This window comes from Colius striatus, chromosome 3 (genome assembly GCF_028858725.1).
Source record: "Colius striatus isolate bColStr4 chromosome 3, bColStr4.1.hap1, whole genome shotgun sequence".
NCBI classification, from domain to species: Eukaryota; Metazoa; Chordata; class Aves; order Coliiformes; family Coliidae; genus Colius; species Colius striatus.
Window position 1 is genome coordinate 38,372,283 of NC_084761.1, and position 26,098 is coordinate 38,398,380.

General features: G+C 39.7%; 1 protein-coding gene across 1 annotated transcript in view; it reads right to left on the bottom strand.

Moving 5' to 3' along the window:
* ARHGAP24 (Rho GTPase activating protein 24) overlaps nucleotides 1-26,098 on the bottom strand; it is a 211,085-nt gene that overhangs the window by 124,532 nt on the left and 60,455 nt on the right. The window contains exon 3 of the mRNA XM_061992535.1: nucleotides 14,299-14,386. Within this exon, the coding sequence (XP_061848519.1) occupies nucleotides 14,299-14,386 (88 nt within the window). The remainder of the gene's footprint in view (nucleotides 1-14,298; nucleotides 14,387-26,098) is intronic.

Genomic DNA, 26,098 nt, shown 5'->3' on the forward strand with positions numbered 1-26,098 from the left:
ATCATTTTCATGAAGGACTGGTGAGGTGCCTGAGGACTGGAGGAAGGCCAACATCACTCCAGTCTTCAAAAAGGGCAAGAAGGATGCCTTGGAAAACTACAGGCCCGTCAGCCTCACCTCCATCCCTGGAAAGAACAACTCATCCTGGATGTCATATCAAAACACATGATGGAAAATGGTTATGAGAGGGACTTAGCACGGATGCACCAAGGTGAACTCCTACTTGACCAACCTGATGGCCTTCTGTGTGGGTATAACTGGCTGGCTAGATGAGGGGAGAGCAGTGGATGTCATCTACCTGGACTTCAGCAAGGCTTTTGACACCATCTCCCATAACATCCTCATTGAAAAGCTCAGGCTTTGTGGGTTGGATGAGTGGACAATGAGGTAGATCAAGAGCTGCCTGAATGACAGAGCCCGGAGGGTGGTGATCAATGGCACAAATTCGAGTTGGAGGCCTGTGGCCAGTGGGGTCCCATAAGGATCAGTTCTGGGGCCAGTCTTGTTCAACATCTTCATCAACAACCTGGATGAGGGGACAGAGTGTACACTCAGTAAGTTGGCTGATGACATCAAACTGGGAGGACTGGCTGATTTCCCAGAAGGCTGTGCTGCCATTCAGCAGGATCTTGACTGGCTTGAGAGTTGGGCAGAGAGGAACCTCAAGTGCAGAGTCATGCATCTGTGAAGGAACAACCCCCTGCACCAGTACAGGCTGGGGGTCGAACTGCTGAAGAGCAACTCTGCAGTCCTGATTGATAATAAGCTAAATGTGAGCCAGCAATGTGCCCTCGTGGCCAAGAAGGCCAATGGCATCCTGGCATTCATCAAGAAGAGTGTGGCCAGCAGGTCAAGGGAGGTTCTTCTCCCTCTCTACTCTGTCCTGGTGAGGCCTCATCTGGAGTCCTGTGTCCAATTCGGGGCTCCTCAGCTCAAGAGGGAAGTGCTGGAGAGAGTCCAGCGCAAGGCCACCAAGATGATCAGGGGAATGGAACATCTTTCATATGAGGAAAGACTGCGGGAACTGGGGCTGTTTAGTCTGGAGAAGAGGAGATTGAGGGGTGATCTTATTAACATTTATAAATATCTACAGGGTGGATGTCAGGAGGTTGGGACATCCCTTTTTTCTATAGCAGATAGTAACAGGACAAGGGATAATGGGATGAAGGTGGAACACAAAAAGTTCCACTTAAACATAAGAAAAAACTATTTCACTGTGAGGGTGACGGAGCAGTGGCACAGGCTGCCCAGAGGGGTTGTGGAGTCTCCTTCCTTGGAGGTCTTCAAGACCTGCCTGGACATGTTCCTATGCGACCTGATCTAGGTGAACCTGCTTCTACAGGGGGGTTGGACTAGATGATTTCTAAAGGTCCCTTCCAACCCCCACAAAAAAAAAAAAAAAAAAAAAAAAAAAAAAAAAAAAATCATGGTCAGAAAAGGCTGTGTCCTGAAGGAGGGAAGCTGTAACTGTGTGAAAGAACCCATGACAAAGCAGCTCATTAAATTTTATGCCCAGAGCGACCCTATAACTTCACAAACTGTACCCATGGTAAAGAACCCGTGCCAGAGATATTCACTAAGGACTGTTTCTCATGTGAGGAACCCTGTGTTGGAGCAGGGGAAGAATGCCAGGGGTCATCCTCATCTGAGAACAGAGAAGCAGCAGAGCCCATCTGACCACATCCCCCATTCCCTGCTCCCCTGAGCCATTGAGGGGAGAGCAGTGAGCTGGGTCTGGGAAGAAAGGAGGGATGGGGGAGTGAGATCTTAAAATGCTGGTTGTAATTTTCTCATCATCCTACTCCCTTTTTGCTTTTATTCCATCCTGTTTCTTGTAGAATAAGCTTTCCTTCTTTCCTCTCTAAGTCGAGTACTGGAGTCTGTTTTGCCCAGAATCGTAATTGGCAGCGAGTCCTCCCTGCCCTTGTCTTAATCCACAACAACCTTGCTTTTTACTCCCATTTCACTGGGGCCTCTGCCATTCTAATGAAGGGAGGGGGTGAATGGGGACACAGAGTGAGAGACTGTCATGGTGCTGCTGTGCTAGCTGGGCTAAATCATGACACATGTACATCATATTTTCTCTTAGTGAGGATGTAGCTCATACCATGGTAATTTCATATGGAGACATGGTTTATTCTCCTCTCTGTTTTAAATGGCAGTGGTTGTAATCACAGCAATACTGAGGGGTTTTTTTTTTTCACCTCAGTGCTCCAACTGGCACTAGAATTTGATGATCAATATCAATATTGGCAAATGTCTTAGTGCCAGACATGTATAAATAGTTCCCATAAAGACAGGTGGTCTGTGGGAAGTGAAAAAGGTAAATAGAATGAGAGCTGTTTGTTCTGACATTTTTTTATGTTGATTTGGGGGCCAGACAGGGGGCACAGAGTGGGAAGCAATATGGACTTTTTTTCATGTTTTTGTTAAGGTGGGAAGAATTTCCTGAACTTTGATAGTGCAGACTCCGTGAGGCTGAAGAAATCACTCTCCAATTGTTTGGCTTGAAATGACTTGTGAAGCTAGAGCAGTTCTTCAACAATGTCTGTGTTAAATCCACTAACTATATGACATGGACACACCATTTTGTTTGCCAATACAAAATCATGTGTGTTGATACTTTGGCACTGTCTGGTGTGTAAAATCCAACTTTGTCTCAAAAGAAACAAAATGCCTGTTATCTTCCTAACTACACTAGCAGTCTGAATCTCATCTTTGACAGCTACTAGCTTCATTTTAATCTTCATGTATGTTCCTCTAGTGACAACATGGTAATGGTTTTTATTACAATTGCACTTTCTATATTTCAGTTGTTAAAAGATTGTCTATACTTGATTACACTAAATAATGAAAACAGCATTACAGGAAGAAGTGAGACAGAAATGTTATGGAAGGATGCTCCAAAGTACAAACATTTGAGACATGACTATCCAGTGGGATATTCTGTAGTACAGAGTTTGATGGTCTTCTGTAGTAGTAGTGACACTAATTACTAATATTATTTCCCATGCTTTTTGGCATTTCAGCTAGAACCTCTGCAGATGCAAAAAGTAAATAAGGTAAACCACATATGCTTCCTCTGTTAAATAGTTGGTGGTATCTCACTTAAAACGGCAGGAAAAATAGAGATTAGGTGACTTGCTTGACACTGTCTGGATAGGCAGTGGCTGAGTCTGAAGGCAGATATCACTTCTATAGTGCACCAAAGAGCTTGTACCCCTGATGTGGGAGGCAAAAGTACTTAGGCAGTAAGCTTGTGAAGTCCTTTATCTCTGAAAGTGGTGGGAAATGCAAGGTCCATTTGGATTAAAGAATGGTTTAGCTAAGTATCCTCAAACTATGGTACTTCCTAGTGCCTGGATCATAAGAATAGAAATTGGATTATTTTCCTAGAGTTTATAGATCTTCAGTCAAATAGGCATTGTGTTTTCTTATGTGCTTGAATGCCTGACCTAATCCTCTACCTTGTCATCATGGTGGTAAAAGTGAACCAGTTCTTTACTCTTCATTTAGTCCTTCTGCAGAACCTCTCATCTTCCCCCTTTTTCCATTACTGACACTAGGGAAATATTAGTCCTTACTTAAATTAATATAATCTGTCTTCTTTCTCAGCCTTTTGTCAGAGAAGTAAGAGAAAATGTTTTCAGCCCATGGTGAGTCTAAGGACCTCACTTGTCTTTGTTTTTTCAGCACAGATGACAGAATCAGACAATTACAGAATGGTAGGGGTTGGAAGGGACCTCTAAAAGATCATCTAGTCCAAACTCCCTGCTGAAGCAGATCTACCTAGATCAGATTGCCCAGGAACATGTCCAGGCAGTTTTGAAAAGAGAAGGAGACTCCACACCGTTCCTGGGCAACCTGTGCTAGTGCTCCATCACTCTTAGTGTTTTTCCTTAAGTGGAACTTTCTGTGTTCCAGCTTTTGTCCATTACCCCTAGTCCTATCACTAGATACAACAGAAACAATCTGTTGCCTTATCCTCTTGACATATACCTTTCAAATACTTGTATTAATGAGGTCCTCCCTTAGTCTCCTCCAGGCTGAACAGTCCCACATCCTACAGCCTTTCCTCATAAGAAAGGTGTTCCACTCCCTTGATCATCTTGGTGGCCCTGTGTTGGACTCTCTCCTGAAGTTCCCTGTCCTCCTTGAGCTGGAGAGTCCAGAACTGGATACAGTACTCCACATGAGGGCTTACCAGGGCAGAGTACAAAGGAAGAAGAATCTTCCTCGACCTGCTGGCCACACTCTTGATGCATCCCAGGATGTCATTGGCCTTCTTGGCCACAAAGGCACATTGCTGGCTCATGTTAAATTTGCTGTCAACTAGAACTCCCAGGTCACTCTCTTCAGAGCAGGTCAATCCCCAGCCTGTACTGTGTACCACTGTGAATGGGATTTTTCCTCCTGAGGTGCAGGACTCTGCACTTGTCATTGTTAATGACAAGTCAGTCGAGATCCCGCTGAATGGCAGCACAGCCTTCTGGGGAATCAGCCAGTCTTCCCAGTTTGATGTCATCAGCCAACTTGCTGAGGGTACGCTCTGTCCCCTCATCCAGGTTGTTGATGAAGATGTTGAACAAGATTGGCCCCGAATGATTTTCATTTTAATGAAGAAAATCACTGCCCCTGGATCAGGGTCTGTAGTGAAATGATTGGGTCCCTCCCACAGGTCACGTCCTCCTCCAGCCATAGTCACTGTCCCTGGCTCGTGGCCTTTAAAGAAGTGAATCTCTGCCCCTGGCTTGGGTTTCTTAACAAACTGAGTCTCTGCCCCTGATATGAGGTCATTATCAAAATGCAAACAAACTACTGCTTCACTAGTTCTCTCTGTAGAATGCAGGCAAGTCTCTGCTCCAGCTCAACTCCTCCTCTCCTTCCTCACTGATCCTGGAGTCCACATGGTTGTTTCTCTCTTTTCCTACTCCTTTCACCACCACCACTCAGAAGAAGAAGAAGGGACAGAAGAAAAAAGGAGGAAGAAACCTCCTCTTCCAGCTTCTTCTTTAAAAGTGATCATGGAGGTGTCTAAATGGCTCAGCCCCAGAAGTGGATCTGCCTCAGAGCTGGGGAGAGTTTCAAGCAAATTCTTACAGGAGCCATCTTTCCTGCCCCTTCTCCCTTACCAGAAAAAGCTGTCATGTCAAACCATGACAATATGTACACTGATGGTGGAAGAAGTTCACCATAAGCTTCACCTCTGAGTTTGCTTTTATGCCACTTAAGGTTTAAAGATGCCATTAATATTACATTCCAAAATCTTCTATGTAGCAGATGACCTCCAGAGTGACACAGGGAAGGTCATGCAAATGAAGGATATTGCTAACTTAACCTATGGAGTAAACACACATCAGATCACATGCATCATGTGTTAAGTAGGGCCAATAAAAACTGTCTGTCTCTAAACCAAAAGACACAAGTGAAAAACAGCTTTTTAACATATTCTTTATATACCATGCTTGAGTAATGGTAAAGGCAGGCAAAGAAATTGCACTCATTCAAAATTTGTATAGAGATTGCATAGTCTTCTAGTATATTAAATTAATGCCACTGAGAATAGATGATCAAAAAGTAAGTGAAACTTCTTTACAGGAAAGAATATTAAAGCTACAACTGTTCATCCACCACCTATCTTCAAAATAGATCATAACTAGGAAATAGCATTCAGAAAGCAGGTAATATTGCTACTATTTCTAATATAAATACACACACTTTTAAGCTATAATGTGTAGTTGTTCACAAAGATGGAAAGGATTCAAGATAGCAGGGTTTATATATGAAAAATTGTGATGGCTTACGTTTCACTTACTTCAAAGTTACACACCGGAGCTGTTTAAGCGAGGATAATTCATCTATTCTGCACGTACTGCATACCTCAGAGAACACATTCAGAAAGGGCTCTGTTTTGCTTTTTTTTTCTTTTAAATAGCTCTTACATCTAGATTAAATTCCTTCAGCTTTAAAAGTAGATGGCCTAAACTGATATAATTTATATCAGATTAATTTTAGGAAAAAAAAAATAATGTGAACAAATATTTCTATATTTAAACTAATTATGCTTAAATCAGCTATTGCAGGTTCTTCTATGCTAGATACAAGTGATGGAATTCCACTAGAAAAGAGATTGCATCTTCTGAATGGGAGAAAATGCCTTATCTTCCTCTGCAGGATAAACAGGACATTTTCTGGTAGTTCTTTAGTAACCCAAGACTGAGTCACACCAATCTTGATCTTTAAATAAATGTGATGAGGGGACTTTCCATATGAAGGAGAGGAGGCAAAACTACTCATATCACTCCTTAAGTATGTGTCACAATTCTGGTCTTACCTCTCTCTCCCAGTCCCCCAGTATAAAGGTTATAAAAACTTCATGCTGGCTATTCACTAGTTTAGATTTACTTTTCCTTAAAATCATTATGTCTCTCAATTAAACATGTGTGCACACAAGGGCTCAGAGCAGTAGTACTTGGTCCAGTGTCACAAAAGAAGTCACTGCTGAAACAAAAAACAGGTATCTTGAACTTGGTGTTTTCCCCTGGTGTTTTCAGTGGCCGTGACAACAAAGGCACGAAAAACATGTTTAAGACGGATATTACATGCATTGAACTGTAAGGAACTGAGCTTGAAATTAAAAGATTTTATGATGCCAACACAACACTAAGATGGCATCACCTGCCATCTTATTCCACAGGGATGTAGGACTAGGAATAGTTTGGGGCTTATTTTTCTAAAAACTGTGAAGGAGGCAAATCTGCTATGGGTATATCAAATATTTGGATGTGAAGAGAACTGCTTCTCAAGATAGAAAAGAGTTCTTTCCCACTGAGCTGTCACCATTAACCTTGTGGGAAACAAGCTTCAGCTGGCTTCATTTCCCCGGCTCACTGATTCCATGCATTTCCAAGAGTCACTAAAAAAGCAGTTTAAAGTTGTTACAGTTTCCTTAGAGACAGCATGCCAGTGTGTCCCTACACAGAGAGGTGGCTCCCCATCAAATACATTTTTTGAGAAATCACTGTCAATAAAGGTAGCAATGTGATCTTCAATAGCAAACGAGCAGCGCTCAAAGCTGCCTTAGCGCAATATACCATTACACTGAGATAACTATATGTGGTATTTGATTGAAGAGTCTGCCTGCTCTCTCCAGAAGATACCAGAGGCACAATTAGTTCAGTTGGCAGTATCAGCAACGTCCTTGAGGTCCTGTGTTCCTGACAACTAATGAAGAGACACTGTTGACTGTCAGTGTGTGTAGGGAAACACATTTGTCTTTAAGGCAGCATGAATTATATCCACTGGCGTCACACCAGGAGGAGATAGGAATTCAGAGCAGGGAACAAGTAGCTGACTAGTTTAACATTTCATTTTAGGGTTTAATATCCTGGAGAAAAGGGAATCAATTCTGTGCTAGCCATGATGAGTCTGAAGGGAATACAAAGCATCTGCATGACAGCAAAACTAGAGAGTACCTCAGTGCTCATGTGTGTATGCATATGCACTATGGAAAGATGTTTCTTGCAGCAGGATGGGAAACCTTTTACTACACAAATCACTTCTTTCTAAAGTCAAGAGAATGGAATTTCCTTAGTCCATTGTGTTCCTAACACTCTGCTAAGGCTTCAAGGAAAGCTGCTTGCCCTACATGTGGGTGTACCTTAGATGTTGCAATTACTCTTGAGAAGATATAACAGGGAAATCTTGTCCCTTATTTCTCACAGAGCTACATCCTGATAGAAAACAGACAGTTCTATTTCAAAAGTGCAGACTTCAAAACGACCTAAAATATTTCCATCCCTAGGACATTGAATTATACCAGCCCCAGTATAACACGTCAGCTAACCATCTGCCCCATTTTGTGCCTCACTGTAAAGCCCAACTTTCCCATCTCACAGAAGTCCTGCTAGTCCTTCTATGACTTCTAAACACTGCAAAGTATTGATATTAGAATAGAAGAATATTGAAACCAAAGCTATATCAGGTTATGCTGTATATCCAACATTCACCTTGTTAAAGTACATAGAAGCACTACAAAGAAAATTGCTCCTTTAGACAAAAGCATATTTCTCTGGAATTCCCATTTTGTCTTACTTCTATCCCTTTGGGAAAAATGCAAGTGAACTTATCAAATCCACATTTTTCAAACCTTCATAGACCCTTAAATAAAAAGGCTGCAAATCTGTAGGTGACAAAAATTATCACCTACTGTGGCCTTCTCATTTCAGATGTTCAGAGAACTCAAGGCAAATGTCTTGAAGAGCTTAATCCGCTAAGCACTGTGTATTAACAGGGAACTGGAGAGCTTTAAATAACTTTTAAACATACTGGCAGTCATTTATCTTCTCAACCTTTAGAATATACTTACGGAAGCTAAAGGGCCTGTTTGCCAACAGAGATGCACACAGCTGCAAAACATACCCCTCCTGACTTACCCATGGGTACAAAGACCTAAGCAAATCTAAGCTGACTTAAAATGACTATCCTGCAAAAAACGAAACAATATTGTCCTTTAGAAATACAAAATTCATTAAGCTTTGAGAAGTGATATCCTATTGCAGCAGTAGAAGCAAAATAGTTTATTATTAAATCATTTATGATAAGGAAGTTGTAAAAAAAACTTCAAGCCCACCTCATGCTCCCTACTAGAACAGTTAATCTGCAAGGAACTTTGTTTGCCATACGGCAAGCAATTAACAGAAAGACAGAAAGACAGACAGATAGACAGAAAACAGAAAGACAGACAGAAAGACAGAAAGAATGAACCATGTGGACATTTTTTTTTTCCTGACTAATGAAAAAATAACTCTAACCATTTCAAAGTTCTAGGAATTAAAATTTCACTCCCTTGCAGAGGTTCTCAAATAAGGCCACGTGCTTTTGGAAAACGCTGTGGAGTCAAACACTTCACAAGTCCATAAATTCAGTCTAGAAATTTGATGAAATACTGCTCAGTGTTCTGAGAAAGCACAGCATAAGAATTTCATATCACAAAAATGTGACTCAAACATGCTGTGAACAGCAACAACTCGAGTCTTCCAAAATAATATAGAAATACTTCCTCTTATCAGCGTTGGGAAGGACTTTCCTAACATCACTTTGTAAAACTACTGCATACTTCTAGATTACCGAAAAATAATTCTTACAAGAAAAGCTGTGATGCAAAAGCAGCCACATGTTTGAACAGAGTCATAGAAGTAAAGTCTGCCAGAGTATCAAAACTAAGTCTTGAGATGGGCTTGTAAGTGGCGGTTCAGTGAAACTACTTTTGTTTCACATCCTTTCCAGCTAAAACACTTGGGAAGGCAGCTTAATTATTTTAAGTACGTTTCATATTTTGATTAACACCCTGTACTACTATTCGAAGAAGCAGAAGTAAGTCATCTCATTGTGACAATCTGTTTGGTCTGTTTTCAGTTAGTACTCCAGAGGGAACCAACACTTTCGTTGCACACCATTACCAAGAAGGCCAATGGCATCCTGGAAGGCATCAAGAACAGTGTGGCCAGCAGGCCAAGGGAGGTTTTCATTCACCTTCTCTTGGTGAGACCTCATTTGGAATACTGTGTCAAGGTCTGGGCTTCCCAGCTCAAAAGGGACAGGGAACTTCTGGGAACATTCCAGTGCAGGGCCACTATGATGATCAGGGGTCTGGAGCAACTTCCTTATGAGGAAAGACTGCAGGAACTGAGGCTGTTTAGTCTAGAGAAGACTGTGAAGGGATCTCATCAATATTTACAAATATCTAAATAGTGGAAGTTGGGAGGCTGGGGCATCACTTTTTTTCTGTTGTATATGGTGACAGGACAAGGGGTAATGGAAAGAAGCTGGAACACAAAACTTCCATTTAAATATAAGAAAAGAAACTTCTTTACTGTAAGGGTGATGGAGCACTGGAACAGGCTGCATCAGGAGAGAACAGGAGGGAACAGAAGGGTGTGGAGTCTCTTTCTCTGGAGGTCTTCAAAACCCACCTGGATGTGTTCCTGTGTGACCTGACAAAGGTGGACCTGCTTTGGCAGGAGGGTTGGAGCAGATGATCTTTAGAGGTCCCTTCCAACCCCTACCATTCTATGATTCTATGAAACTGCTTTCTGAAAAGATATACAGACAGATGAATTGTGCACAAAGAAAGCTTAACTAAACCAGGAAAAAATGATGCAATTTTCCTCAACAATATGTTTGGGTTTGTTCTCTTTACTATAGCTCTCAAGCCTAACAAACTGACCTCAAACAAATGAAAGCATAGAGTGTTGATGGTAATTTCTGCCTTCACATTCTCCACCATCCACAACTCAAGATCTTGTGTTCCTTGATGGCAAAGTAGATGGTAGATTTCTTGTATGTATGGTCCTGGGCTGACATGCAAATGCAGAAAAAAGCAATCGTGGAGACTACAAGTAACTTCTCTGAAATATTAGAGTTATTTCTCAGCTGTCTGAATAACCTCTAAGAATGAAACAGTGTCTTAACATGCAGACACACAACTTGGGGCTGTACTGAGAATGCTTTCAGAGGGATGAACAGACCTTGGAAACCTAGTACTACCAAATTCATCCACAAAGATGCACGTGCTGGACTATGATTCTTTGACAATGAGGAAAAATATGGCACATATATACAAAAGTTACATGCAAAAGATTCTACATTGGATATCAAATGTCAACATTTGAAAATGTATCTTTCAGTTTAAGCAGTACTAATTAAATATTAACATTCATGCAACTGAACAGAGAAATCTTTGGGATATTAGTGTAGATCACATGCTAACAAACATAATTCACCACGTAAGTAAGCTCATCTTCAGTGCTGTTTTCTCATGAAATCTGCATGTAATATAGGACAGGGACAAATACATGATTTGATAACATTCAAATGTCAAAATAACGTAGAAACAGTCCTCTGTTTCTCATTTCTCACCCATGAGGTCAAACTGTAAAATAATTTATTGCTTTCAGAGAGCAGCCATACCAGCCACTCCATCAATAACTCCACTAACTCCAACTGGTGAGGTAGCAGTATAAGCAGTTTAATTTTCAGGATCAAAAGTCAGTCAATGACAAAAACATTCCTTCTCCCATTCAGTAATCATCATCTCTAGGCAATATTCCCAGATTATTTTGAGCTGATGATGTTTCCTGAGTGCATCAGGAGACAACGATTCAAGTCCCGAGAGCTCTTCCAAGCACGTAGACATTCCCAGAAAAGCTACAGGCTCCTACTAGAAGGCTTTCCCCCATACCACTCTCACTCAAAATGGCTTCAGGCATTTGCCAAGCAGCCCTTGAAAAGTCCAGAAGACTCCACAAAAATATGGTAAATGCTTGTTTGAAAAGCAATGGACAAGCCTGAATTTCCCCCATCTTTGTGGTCAGCTTCTCCTGGTGCAAATGGGGTGCAGCAACTCAAGCAGGATTCAAGGCCTCATCTGCAAACCACCACACACATAAACTACAGTGCTTTCCTGTGCCTCTCTTCTGCATCACTGTATCTATAAGTGACATCTAGTCCACCAAAACACAGCTAGGTCACCCAGTTCAGTTTATGTGAACACAAATGCCCTCCCCCATTACACCTACACATCAAGATAAAAACTTCAGGTTTCTTTTCTAAAGGAACAAATGTGCAGAATGAGATATCTTCTAAATAAAACTAGTAACAATCAGTAAATAAAACACAATCATTTGAATAAACCTAGTAATAAACTTTTCTTTATGTGCATACTTCCTATTAAAAAGGTATTTATTTAAACTCTTTTCTGGTTTCTGTTGAGCATGAAACATTAAAGGCTTCTCTCACATTTGGAAGAATAATCACAGTCAGTAATCACCTCATGGTCATGTTGACTTCAGTATAGAAAACTCCCATACAGAAGGAAAAAAAGGAAACATTTTAAGTACTAAACCATGTAATAACTTAAGGAATGAACAGAATGTTTTCAAAATGCAAATTAAAGGCATCTGTATCTTAATTACAGCATCAAAACTGCAGGATAATTGTCTCCACACACACTTCTTTCATTCATCTTTAGACACGGCTGTGTACAGAGAATTAGTTTCACAGTATAAACCTACTCCCACATACATTCCCAAAATGATTTGCATGTATTATCAATAAACAAACATACACAGAAATTTTCAGGATGCCCACAGACATAATAGACAGAAAGAAGACTTTTTGCAATTGCCTTTGGGATCATAACTAAAATTACTTCAAATTTTAATGCAGTGAAAACAGAATCCAAGAGCAGCATGAGCTTCAGCATCATACATTTAATACAATGTTTATTTAAGCTGACAAGACTTTGAAAATCTGCAAATAGATCCTGTTGCTATTTTTGTCATCTGAAAGCTAACAAAGGCTAAACAGAACATTGGCTACAATATATTTTTCTCTGTTACACTCAACGAACTCAGTTTTGTTGCTGTTAGCCTATAAAACTTCCATACTGAATCACTAAGAGGATATAGATGACAAACAGCTCCATTACAAAAGGCTGACAATACTTGCCGTGAGAAGCAATGACGACACTTCATAAGTGGGTGTCAGGAGGCTGGGACATCCCTTTTCTCTATAGTAGCTAGTAACAGCACAAGGGGTAATGGGATAAAGCTGGAACACAAAAAGTTCCACTTAAATATAAGAAAAAACTATTTCACTGTGAGAGTGACGGAGCAGTGGAACAGGCTGCCCAGAGGGATTGTGGAGTCTCCTTCCTTGGAGGTCTTCAAGACCCGCCTGGACATGTTCCTATGCGACCTGATCTAGGTGAACCTGCTTCTGCAGGGAGGTTGGACTAGATGATCTCTAAAGGTCCCTTCCAAACCCTACCATTCTATGATTCTATGACACAACATCAGTGGTGAAGCTCATTTCATCTTTGCTTAACATCAACTGAGCAGCTGTCCCTCCCATTGTCAGCTATGCTTTTTAACTGACAGACCTGTAGTTCCTCAGATTCTCCTTCTGTCCCTTCTTGAAGATGGGTATCACATTTGCCAATCTATAGCTCAGTGGGACCTCCCTGGTTAGCCAGGAGCACTTGTAAAATGATGGAAGTACTTCGTGAGTACTTCTGATAGCTCCCTGATACCATTGGGCCCCTTAGATTTGTGTGTGCCTAAATGGTGAAGCAGGTAGTACACGATTTCCCCTTCGACCACAGGGGTTTCATTCTACTCCTCATCCCTGTCTGCTAGCTCAGGGGGCTGAGTACTCAGAGCACAACTATTCTTTAGTAGTAAGCAAGGCAACAGCTGCATTAAATATCTCAGCCTTTTTCTAATTCATTGCCACTAAAAGCTGCAGATTCTCCTTCACTCTCCTTTTGTTGAAAACATATTTATGGAAACATTTTTTTATTGTCTTTTACAGCAGTAACCAGTTGAAGTTCTAGTTGGTCTTTAGCCCTTCTAATTTTCTTCCTGTGTAACCTCATGACACCCTTGTAGTCTACTGAATTGCCTACTCCCCCTTCCAAAGGTCATAAACTCTCCTTTTTCTCCTGAGTACCAGTAAAAGCTCTATGTTCAGTCAGGAGGGTTATCTTCCTTGCCAGTTCATGTTTTGGCCCATGGGGAGGGCCTGCTCTTGAATCTTTTAAGATTTCCTTCTTGAAGAATGTCCAGCCTTCCTAGACTCCTTGTCCCTTCAAGACTGCCTCCCAAGGTACTCTGTCAACCAAGCCCCGAAACAGGGCAAAGTTTGCCTTCTGGATGTCCAAAGCAGCAAAGAGGGTTCTAGCAAATCACTTAAGCAGTACCCACACTCTGGAGTACCACTCAGTTGACAGAATAATGCTCTTTAGATAAATCTACCCCCAGGAAAAAAAGCCCCAAACCACATAATCAGAAATCCACAACTAAAATAAATTTTAGGGTCTCAAAGCAGTGATGCTTGCTGTTATTACAATCTACAACTTGCAGTGAACAGGAAGCATTCTCAAGTGAGGGTAATGATGTCATCAAGCCCATGTGCTATACTGAAAATTTGCTGATGCTAAGTTTTGGATTCGTTTGTTATCAAAGGACATACTAGATCACAGTATCAAAGATAATCTAAAACAGTTATCAAATACATTTGCAGTGTCACTATGCCACTCAGGGACACAGCCTCTTGATGTGAACAATCATGCACAATCATGAACAATCATTTTCTTACACAACCCAGAGGCTCAGGAAAAGATTATGAATGTTAAGTATTAACAAATTAATCATGGGGTATTTTCCCCTTAAATTGAATCATTAATCACTGAGAACAAAATGGCAAAGACTTTTTACATGAAGTAGAATGTCCTACCTGGAACAACTTCAAAAAGGAACTTTCCTGGACTTTCTTCATTGCAAGGATGCTCAATTACTCTGTTGCCAGGCAGAAAGATACTACCCTAAAAAAAAAAATGACCACAAATATGGGATTAAAACTGCTACCACATTTCTAATAGTTGAATGCTTCTTCTTTTTAGACTTCTATATACATGAATTTGTGTTGTTGTGCCTGGGACCACTGACTTCCAAAGCAAGATATTATCCCAAAAGCAAACATCATAAATCCCCTTAATTATCTGGGCTATCTAATAATGGCTTTAGGTTTTCTTCATCCCTTGGGTTTTTTATATTGTTCAGATTTTTGTACTAATAACATGTACTGATTTTGCTCTGTTGCAGGAAAAAAAAACAAGACTAAAAAAAACACGTCAGATTGACCCTGATGGTGAAAAGCTATGGAGTTCCATGTGTGAGGTAGACAAACTTATCAGCGAGGCTTCTTGCCTAAAGCCAAAGGGATTTGTGGACAAAAGAATATCTTCAGTCTATGGGGTGCATATCCATTTACTGCTCTGTTCCCTTTCACCATGACATCCTAGGAAGCAGTACAGAGAAAACATTACATCCCCATCCACTGGCAGCATCAGCAAACCAGCACACTGCAAAGCCACAGAAGGCACAGTTAGAGCCCTGCTCAAAGATGCATTTGCTACAGATAGATGTCATATAATCTCTGTGACACACACTGAATGTCTTTATTACAACTTTACTTACTTGAGAAGGCAGATGGGGAATTTTATCTTGAAGCATTGGTTAACAAAACCAATGCCTGCAACCCTCGAAACATTTCTGAGGCTGCAGTGTAGACATAACTTCCCCTCACCTATTTGCTCTGCTGTTACATGGGAGAGGTAGAATATCCCTTTCCTCCCGGAGCTCTTTCTCATTTTCAGATATTATAGCTCCTCCTAGTACCATTTCCTCCTCAGTCAGTAGGCAGTTCTTTATGCTGAGATAGCTGTCCAGGGATACAGAGTGACATCGCAGGAATTGCATGAGGTACAAGCTCCCCATCACTTTAAAAGAGAGACAATACCTACTTAGCTCCATAACAGAGCCCCTGTCTCCAAAGTAAGCAACTTGAATAACTTATGTGAGTTAAACATGGAATATCTCAAATTGGAAGGATCTCATAAGGGTCGTTGAGACCAACACAGAACACCATTTTATATAATAATTTCACCAAACACTGCTTCCAAATATTTGTCAGATTCCTCACCTAAACAGCAGCAAAGATACCTCTGTACAGAAAAACTGTCAATTGTGATATCCAGTATTTGTTGCTACAGTCATTAAAAGCAGAAGCATTTACAATGGCATTACGTTGCCTTGGAAAGACAAGACAAGCAGAATACTATAGTCTTCTCATAAAGGAGACCTTACGAATTGACAGGAAATAGCCATCTGAATAAATAGGAGACAAATGTTTGACAAAATAATTATTTGTTCCAGCTGATGTGGAGACTAAGCTCTACAACGACTTGTCAGAGTGTTACAGGAAGCCAAAGACAGTTATTTTATCAGATCATACAAAGTTACCTCTATTATACACAATGATACTTTTTACTGAAAACAAATGAAACAGAACAGTATTCTGCTGAGGTGGTATTAGCAGCAAACATTAGAAGTTAAGGGCAGCTTTTCCCACTCACTGCATTTACAGATGTATTATAAGCACTAGGTGTCTTGGTCCAATAGCTCTACTAGAAGCTATCTTCCTTTATTCCTACTACAAGCAATAACCATTCAAAGTTGTCACACTCCAAAGTTTACTGTGAAATACTTTATTGGGCAAGAATAGTATCATAAACAAAAAAATTATATAAGCAGGAAAACAGAAGTCACAAATAGTTCAACTTCTCACATAACAACTGGAGAAAAGAACCCTAACAAATATAAAGAATACATTTTTTTCTGAGAATTACAGGAGACCAGGAATAAGAATCTCTAAAAAACATTTTTAAAAACATGTATTTTATGTCACCTGTAACAGACCATTAAGACTGGCATAATTTTCTTGTCCACTTTAACTTTCAGCTTGAGTTAGTTTTACCTAAAAAATAGCTCCATTCAGCATACAGGATGAGTAGATCAGAGTTTTTACACTGGAGTAAATTTCATTGGCTCAGGAGACCTTGTGTCAGTGAAGTTATACAACATATTTAAGCTAATTATATGTCTTGCTGATTGATGAAATGAAAATACAAAATTAGGAGACCTGGTCTACAGCACTGTAAACTAAAATCAATTTACAAGACAGTAAATGAAAACTCCATTCAACTTTGCTGTTAACTCATTACCAATAGAGATGCTGAAGTTCCACTACAATGTGATGCTGTCTGATTCTGTGATCTAAAATCATTTTAGCATCTACTTTACAATGAACTGTCTTAATGATAGACTTTTAAGAACATAAGAACAAAACAGTCATACTATTTATAACCTTAGCGCCTTCATTTCATAGATGAAACCTATATTGTCTACTAAAATGTGAAGCCTAAAGCCACACGTGACAGTTAAGATGAAGAGAATCCAGACAGCAACTGTGTATTGCTGTGGTTTAAAAAGAAAAGATGTCCTCAAACGGTAACTTCAATTTACTGTCTATTTTCAGAACTATAAATGGAAACATCAGTACATATGAAATACTTAAATACATACATATTGGCTTTTAAAAATAAGAAAATAGCTTTGTTTTTTGCAAGTTGCACCTGGAGGCTCCAGACTAGAGGGGAATTGCAATGGCAACTCTCACTTCCCATTCTGTCTGCTTTTAGACCCAATTGTCTGCCTTCACCATACAGCAAAAGTTCCCCTTCAGTAAGTTTTGTAGCTATCTACATAACTGTACCAAGGCTATCTGGAGTGTCCCTTTGTTTAGATTCTCATCAGCTGGCAATGTGTTTCACACCAGCACACCAACACCTAGAGAACACTTTTGTGCTGTAACAAAATCCCTGCAGCCCCTCATATGGCACAGCCCTGGCTGCCAGGTAATTGATTTGAGCAGGTAGAGCCCACGTCACTGTCAATTCACTTGCTTAGTTGTCCTTCTGAGCCCTTAACGTGCAACACGTGGCCCATCCTTACAGCTTGGATAGTCCAAAGAGTATGGACTATCAGACAGCTGCAAAGGTTCAACAAGTTAAAGCTTTGGTTTTCCCCATGAGTATCTAATTTCAGAGGGAAATAAGAGAAAACCAACTATATAGTCTTAGACACTTAACAAGATAGTTTTTTCAACATAAAACATGAAGGTGATTTCCAGAGGAAGTACATGTTTTGACTTGAGTGTTGGTGCATGTAAATGCTCCATAATTAGAAAACTTTACATTGCTTCATAGCAAAGTCTACAAATCATTCACAACAGTTTAAAAAAAAAGTCTCAACCTAAGACTACAAATTGGACCAGATCAATATTCTATTTTCAAAAAAGATAGGAAAAAACATGGTACCAGAAGGGAACAAGACGTAAAGTCTACAGAAATATTGAAAAAAGGAGAACAGGTTAAAAATGTGGCCCTGACCCGCGTCATTCCTCACTCCCATTGCTATTCTGATCACAGGCCATGCCTCCACCAATCCAGCAGCATTTTGTAGAGCTCCTGCTGCAGTAAGTCTGGATTACTTCTACATTTCCAGCATTTCTGTCCTTACCAGATCATTTCTGCTTCTATAGCTGAGCACTGAGCATGACTCAGGATGCAGAAGGAGCTCGAGTTGCTCAAGAAGCATTAGCTTTTTCCCTAACCAAGTATCAAGTCCACTTTCAAGGCAGCTACTCCCCCATATGCTTTTTGCTACAGTACACTGCTTACTCGAACCAAAAGTCACCTCAATAACAATACCACATTTTTGTTACAATTCAAAATCTGCATATATAAACCCTTTAACTGAAGAAAAATTACTATTCAGTTAGAAAAATGCCTGATTAAATACTGCAGTGCTGCAAGAACAACAGAAATCTACTTTTGATTAGACTCACGGTATTAAGTCTTGCTCAAAAAGATATTTTATCCCACACTGGTCCCCTGCAGTGCACTCAGCAGATGAACTTCATGAGGAAGCATGAAAGAGGAGACAGTATGGCCACCACACAGGCACTTCATGACATCCAGCTGACAGATGGTATTTCTATTTCATACACTCTGTAACACTCTATAACAGCGAAGCAACCCTGAGTCTCTTTTTCTTTTCCATTACTCTTCCCTAGGTATGCTTTTCCCAGTCTTGTTTGAACTTCATTTTCTGAAGCAGACATCACCTGTGTTCAAGAGATAACAGGTTTCCCCTAAGAAAGCTTACAATATAAGGAATTTCCATGTCTTTAAGAAGTTGACTGGTAACTGCAAAGTCAAATAAATTATTTTCACTACCACTGGATGGATTTTACTCTAAAAGCATGTAGACATAGGAGGAAATTTACTGCTTTCTTGCAAAAGTTACATCTTCAGTATTTATTCTAATACAGTAACCCAATGCTTAACTGTCTCTTTGCTTGCTTGTAGTTCATCCTGCCATCCCTTAAAAAGAGTTACTTCAGAAGTCTCTTGGCATCGGCTGTTATATCAGATGTTCTTCTTGCGTTTCCAGCTTTGGTGTTTCTCAAAGATCATTGAATACTACTTCTTCTATATAGTTTCAGTTAACTTAGAAGAACTTCATATAGTTTCTTCCTCTTTTTCTGTTGCTAGAGGTTAACTAACCAGAACAACACAGAAGTGCTACATTAGCTTGTTGTTGCCAGTGTTTTACCCCTGCCAGAGTGCAGCCCCTGAACAAACATAGCTCAGCTCCTCAAGTCTCTCTGCAAGAAGGCTCCAAAATCAGCTGGACTGCAAAAAAACCAAACCAACCAGCTCTCAGAAATGGAGCTAAGAAGGTCTGCACACCACAATTAACTGCTATTTCCCATGCCAGGCTCTTTCTCTCCCCAGGTGGTGCCAGACTAAACATCCCCACAGCTCTCAGAAAAGGCCTGTTCAGAGATCAACAAAGTGGTTAAGAATCATCTCTCAGAGAAGCAGGAAGATTATCAGCCAGGAAGGAGGCATCTGATGGGGAGGATTAAGAGGCAGAATGGATCTTTGGGTGCATGAGCTTCTTATATGACTCAGTTGTGTACAACACAGTGCTGTTGTGTGCTTTCTTATGTCACAATTGCAGTTTCTGGAGTGTCTTGAGTGTCAAACTGCATTTCTAGTTGGACGGCATCTTAAACTGAAAAAAACCTACATTTAGTGGATAATACTCTCAACACTCTCAATGTCATTAGCATTTATAAGGTCACAGCCTGAAATGTATGCACATGCACATATATATATATGCTACATAAGCCAGCAATGTGCCCTCATGGCCAAGAAGGCCAATGGCATCCCGGGGTACATCAAGAAGAAAGTGGCCAGCAGGTCAAGGGAAATTATCTTCCAGTTAAAATTATTCTAATATCATCTGGAAAACCTCTCTTATGAGGAAAGGTTGCGATATCTGGGGCTCTTTAGCCTGGAGAAGCCTGAGAGGAGACTTTATCAATGCAGGTGTCAGGAGGATGAGGCGAATCTTTTTTCAGTAGTGCCTAGTGAGACAATGAGAAGTAACAGGCACAAACTGGAACACAGAAAGTCCTACTTGAACATGAGGGTGAGGGAGCCCTGGCACAGGCTGCCCAGGGAAGTTGTGAAGTCTCCTTCTCTGGAGGTTTTCAGAACCTGCCTGTACACGTTTGTGTGACCTGATTAGGGTGAATCTGCATCAGCAGGGGATTGGAGTAGGTCTCTAGACATCCCTTCCAAACCCTGTGATCTATATTTATACATGTACATGCAGATGTGAATTCACATGTACGGTGAATTCATAAACAATTCATAACAAAGAAGGATAAAGTGAACAGATAAGAAATTATCAGTTAACTAGAAATCCTCATTCCTAAAATCTATTTAAAGGTTTGCCCTTAAAATATCACAAAAATAGATTATCTTGAGTGCAAGTGAACCCTTTGTGCTGTCAGGAACCTACAGACATGGGATGAGAAGAAAAATTCATAGCACAGGTAGAAATCCCATAATACTAAGATCAATAATGAAACTTGTTCTATGATCACTAAAAGCATAGTCTGCCTGCAATAACCTCTTAAAAACCTAGCTTGGCTTAGACCATTACAATATATTTCAAAGATCTCAGAGAACTCACTTGCTGAAAAAGCACACAACAACTCTGAAAGACAGTACTTTCATTTAATTACCTACCTACACAGACATCTGTATTTCAAACTGAGACCCGGGTAAGTTAACCAGTTGGCTCAAGATCCTGGATCAATGTTGTGGCCCCAGCTGCCTCTAGATGGGCAAAGCCTAAGCACGCTTGGCCCTGAATCACAGAGTAACCCAGCAGTGTGCACAGCACACTGACTGACGTGGCTTGTCTTGCTTTGTCCAGTATAGTGACTGTGGTTTGCTTTCACCCTTGGACTGCTATGATGTTTGCCGCTACTGCATATTGTGAAAGCAAACTTAGTTTTAGAGCCTCAATCTACTAAAAAAGTATCCTCTGCCAGCTTTTTGCTTCAAGCTCATTGGCATCTCTAACCAATTAAATAATAACGGTGGATTTTAAAATATTTCCGCTGTTCATGTTGTTGTTCTGCAGGTATAATCTATCAAGTCATTTGGTGTGATTATTTAGCAACAAATCTATAGGCAGATAGTTGCCTTGAGCAGATATAAAAGGTTAAATGTGACTCATGCAGTGTAAATGCTCTGACTATCTCCAGTGGTATTTTGAAGCTCCATAATTGTCATTCTTCAGTTTAAAGAGGAAGTATTTCTGTCCAGAGATCTGTTATCGTCACATATGTTAGGGGTTTTAAATTTCATTGGTAAACACTATTTTAACACATACAGCAACATTGAGACAGAATGTGTGATGTATGATTAACCAGGTTAAATCAAATCAGTCATTAAATAATAAACTAAATATTTTTCAAGATAAGATTCAGAGGAAGATAAAAAGGCCCTAATTCTATTCTATCTAGGTTTCTTATTTTGAAAAGGTGGTTGTCCAGTAGTGGCTGCACACAGTTGCCTTACCTCCAAGAGTCAAATAGATGCTATTTATACACTTCTTTTGGTTTAATTCCCATAGCTGATGGAAAGGATTAGGATGTAGACCATGATGGAAAGGAAAACATTTAGAGTAACCACACCTGCTAACAATAGCCAAGTACTTTGCATGGTCTCATTCTGAATAGAAAACATGAGAAAAATAGGGTTGTTTTGTCAGGAAAGGTATATAGGGCCAACATCCCACATGACGACAATTCACTACCAGATCAGTACGCAGTAAAGGTTGAAGTTGCTGCAGATTTCCTAGAAATTACACATAAAGTGCAACTTTTACAGCATAAGTAAAGAAAGGTGGTGGACACAGACATGGAAATGGGAATACAATTCCACTAAAATAATTTAATCTTTTCCTGGGCTTTTGGCTAGCAAGGATATTCCAGGGGACTTTGCCTGTCATATACAAGTTATCATCTTGCAGTTTTTTATTGAAAAAAAATTTAGTTTCACATTTTAAAATTTTAGAGCTTAATAGTAACATTTAACTTTCTTTGCAAGTTTGGGGATTTTTTTAATGCCTACACTGCTGTTGTTTTAACATCTATGTATTGTTTATATTGTGTCTATATAGTAAATGTTTTATGAACGTGGCTTATAAGTGCTACTGCACTACAAATGCCACATGGACACAAATTAAATAGCTCATTTAGTTTTCTGGCTTCTAGCATAATATGTCCTTGTATAAGGGATTACATTAATTAGCAGTGATCCTGTCTCAGTCAGTCTGGGGTCTTGCCTTCTGTTGTATCTGAACAATTAACACAAATGGAAAACTCTAACTGATTACAAATTACTTCTCAAACAGTGCAATTTGTGTACAGAAGGTTTTTCCCAATTTTACTTTCAGTTCAGTATATTAGCCTACATCTTCCATTCTGTGATACTGTTTACAATTCAAAACTGGACTTCTCACATAGTTTCTCACTTTTATAACTGATCTGCATCACATATTTTCCCAGCTTTTGCATGAGATCTAACTGTCTCTGAATTAAATATTAGTAATGTGTTGAAAAGTATCCTTAAACATTTTTATTATGCAACCTAAATACTGAGGAGAGAATTCTGGATGATTCTGTCTTAACAACTGAACTGTTTGTTACTTGATGGGATGCAATCATACAAAACACTCATATGGTTTATAAACATACTGAATTTGCCATACAAAGTTGACGTTTTTTGGCAAAATCATAGAATTATAGAATGGTAGGGGTTGGAAGGGACCTTTAGAGATCATCTAGTCCAACCCTCCTGCAGAAGCAGGTTCACCCAGATCAGGTCACAAAGGTGTTGGTGTTCTAAAAATTAGACTCTTGGGTAAAATAGATACCTACATAAACATATCTATCAATTAAAACATACTTTCAGAACTTGAGGTGGAATTTTTGAGAGACAACATAAATCAAACACATTGTTTTCACCCACAAGTTACTGCATCGTGTTGTAGCTGAATTTGCCTTAATGTGTTGAGAAGAAAGAAAGGAAGAGCTTTGTAGAATATAAGTATTGTAGGTTTCACTGTACAAAATTTTTTTTTAAAAGTTTTCCATTTATATAGGTCTGCACAGACTATAATCATTCTATATGGTTTCCAAAGACAATGTTTAATTTACTGGCTATTTAAGAAAAAGTGTCAGATATGCCCTAATTTAAATAATTTTAAAATCCCAGCAAGGTAAAGTGGCAGCTGGTTTAAGTCAAGTATCAGTTGATCACAACAGCCCCAAACCTCCAGACCAGATCATTTATGCAGAACACACGTACGGCTCTGCTTGCACAGGTTTAAGTGAGGGGTTTTTTACATACATGTGATTTCTTCATAATTTTCAACTTGCACTCTACATTCTGGGCTCTTTCAAGTTGTGGCACATCCATAAACTGATGTGGATCACAAAATCAACCAAGGATAATGCAAAAGCCACTGAAGGACAATCACAAACAAATCCTCTCAGTGCTAGTTTAATGAATCTTTTTCCCTTTGGACATCGCTTTCCTACTTACCTCCTGTGACAGTCTGGACAGGAATGTCAGTTTGCTACTCTCGGAGTAATTTACAAGGTGCATGATGAAAATCATACAGTCACAGGCTAACATAGGTGGAAAAAGGTATTCAAAGTTAACCATGGGAAAAAAGTCCACTTTTCCAGCCTTCACCTCAGTGATCTGGCTATAAGAACACAAAGTGAGACCATATCCAATGCCTTGATGAAGCTGAGCTATACAGCTGTTATATACAGCTCCATATCCAGAAAAGCCTCAGAAGGACCTTACCAGGGACTACAGGGAGGCTAATCTTTTGAATGAAAGATGTGTTTTAAAAATAGCCAATCTTTTTCAAGATTATGCTGTCTCAAAATAACATTTACTTCAGCGGGAATAAATAAGACTTTCATAATCTGGATATTTATTGACTCCTAATAACACTGATGGTATTTTACAATATTGTGTAGACAGCACAACAAAATCTGAGCATACTTACCTTTATTACAGCTTTTTATGGGTTTTCATATTCAAGTACCAAACCATCATTTATTCCCTTTTCCATAAGATAGTGTGACAAGCTGTCTGGAGACCTGTTGGGTGGATATCTTGCATAGTGCCAGACAGTCTAGGGTAAAAATGGATGCAGGGTGGAGGCCAACATTATTAACTGCTCTGTAGCAGCTGCTCTGTTCCACACTGTATTGATATAAATAGCTTAGATTCCACATTGCTATTTCAAGAAATTACCAAAATATAAAAGACCATGAAGGTTTTCATGGTCTGCAGGAAAGATTGCAGTATCCCTTGCAAAAGTGGAGGATGAACTGCAGTTTATTCAGGAGTAGAAACCAAGACAAAGTTCACACAACAGGTGTAAAAAACCAAGACTCCAGGTTTTCTGGCAAACACTACGGCCACTAGACCTCTTGCTGCCTGGCATTGAAAAGTGGTCTTTCTTCCAACTAAGGAAAAAGAGTTCCTTGTCAATCTGCTATCAATACTCTGGAATCTGTGTTTTTGAGAGACAGCTCCTGAAGTTTTAAGCACTTTTAGATGCACATTTCTGTTGCATATGAAATTTGTCCCAAATGAAAATGTAGGACAAAGATCAAATGGTCAAATGGGCCATCAATCTGCAAGTAAAAATGCTTACTTTGTAGTCTAACCAGAAGTAGTCCCCACTTTCTGGCATGCTCACAGCTATAGAGCATTCTTACTACAGTTGGAGCTTAGAGTCATTATGGGAAACTGAGGTATTGATAAGGACACAGCAAGAAAAAGTGAGTGGGTGTCTTAAATTCAGAGTTCCTTGTGAAAATAGTCACATTATTTTGCCTCATGGGACAAAATGTAGTTCAGTTAAAATAAAACCAGAAAAGCTCCTGAATTCCAAACTAACATTTGAGCCAGTAGCTCAAGGTTGCTTCAACAGGGCGCTTCAAAGTCTGCTGAAATCAGAATATACAATGAAGGTAAATAATTTTTTTTTTTTTTTTTTACAACTCCCACACTGCTACTAATGGCTGGTTGTAATTTTGCCTATTACTTTGCCTATGTACCTCACAAATCTCCATGGCTTTCTCCCTTTCTACTTTATCTCCTTACCTACTGTTTTTGCTTATTGTAGTACCTTTCTGATTTCTATATCCCCCCCTAAAGGATCAGAAGGCTTCAGTCAGGTCACTGCATAGCTTAACTAGAAGTTGAGTACCATTGACTCAGATAGAAATCTTTTCCACATTTACAGTAAGTGAAAGACAATCAAGGAAGTACATAACAAGCATCCACTATGCTGCTCCTGGATGGAAGAGTGGCGATTCATTGAAGAGCACAGGAAAAAGGATCCTAGTAAGCTTTAATCTTCCAAACTGTTGCCAATCTAAGGCCCTTAACTGACACGCATAACTAATCAGTGAAAAAAAAGGGCAGATACATTTTCTGCAGACTCTCAGAGGACAGCACTTGTCCTTATTCACTTTTCAAGTCTGACATATTCCACACCTCTTAATTTTCCTCTGAAAACAGGTTACATAAGAAGACTGGGGTAAACTCTTCTCTGGCTGAAGTCTGCACTCAAAGATTTTCTCTCTTACAGGTACACAAGTATAATGTCCTAGTACAGTTTTTGTTTACTCTAAGAAACATACAATCTCCCATTTAGAAAATCCAGAAGAACTAATTTCCCATGAATCTCATGGCACAACACGAGCTTGGAAATCCTCTGGCTCCTGACAAAACACCGGATCTCCATGGCTTTGAAAAAGAAAATCCATCCTCATGGCTGAGCTTCATGAAAGCCACATTTAAGACTTAATGGGCTTCTTTTCCAGTTTGCTGGAATTCTAATTAAAACATCAGAGTTACTCCACCTAGAAGCATTTGCTAAATGATATCTCAGAGTGCCTGAGCTAAGGGAAGTCTCAGTAAATACAAGGGAGAGCATTAATTTGACATTTTCTCTTAAATAAAGAACAGTTCATTAACATTTTTAACAGGTGGCAGGTTTGGCAGCTCTAGTGTGCAGGCTCTGGACAGATTCGTCATGTCTTTCATTTAAAAATATTTATGCAAACAGATTTTCTGAGATAAGTACCTTGTTCACAAATGCATCCTATTCCAGGCTGCTGTTTTTAACTGTTAGATTGATCAAAGCTGGTATCAAGTTTCACAGAA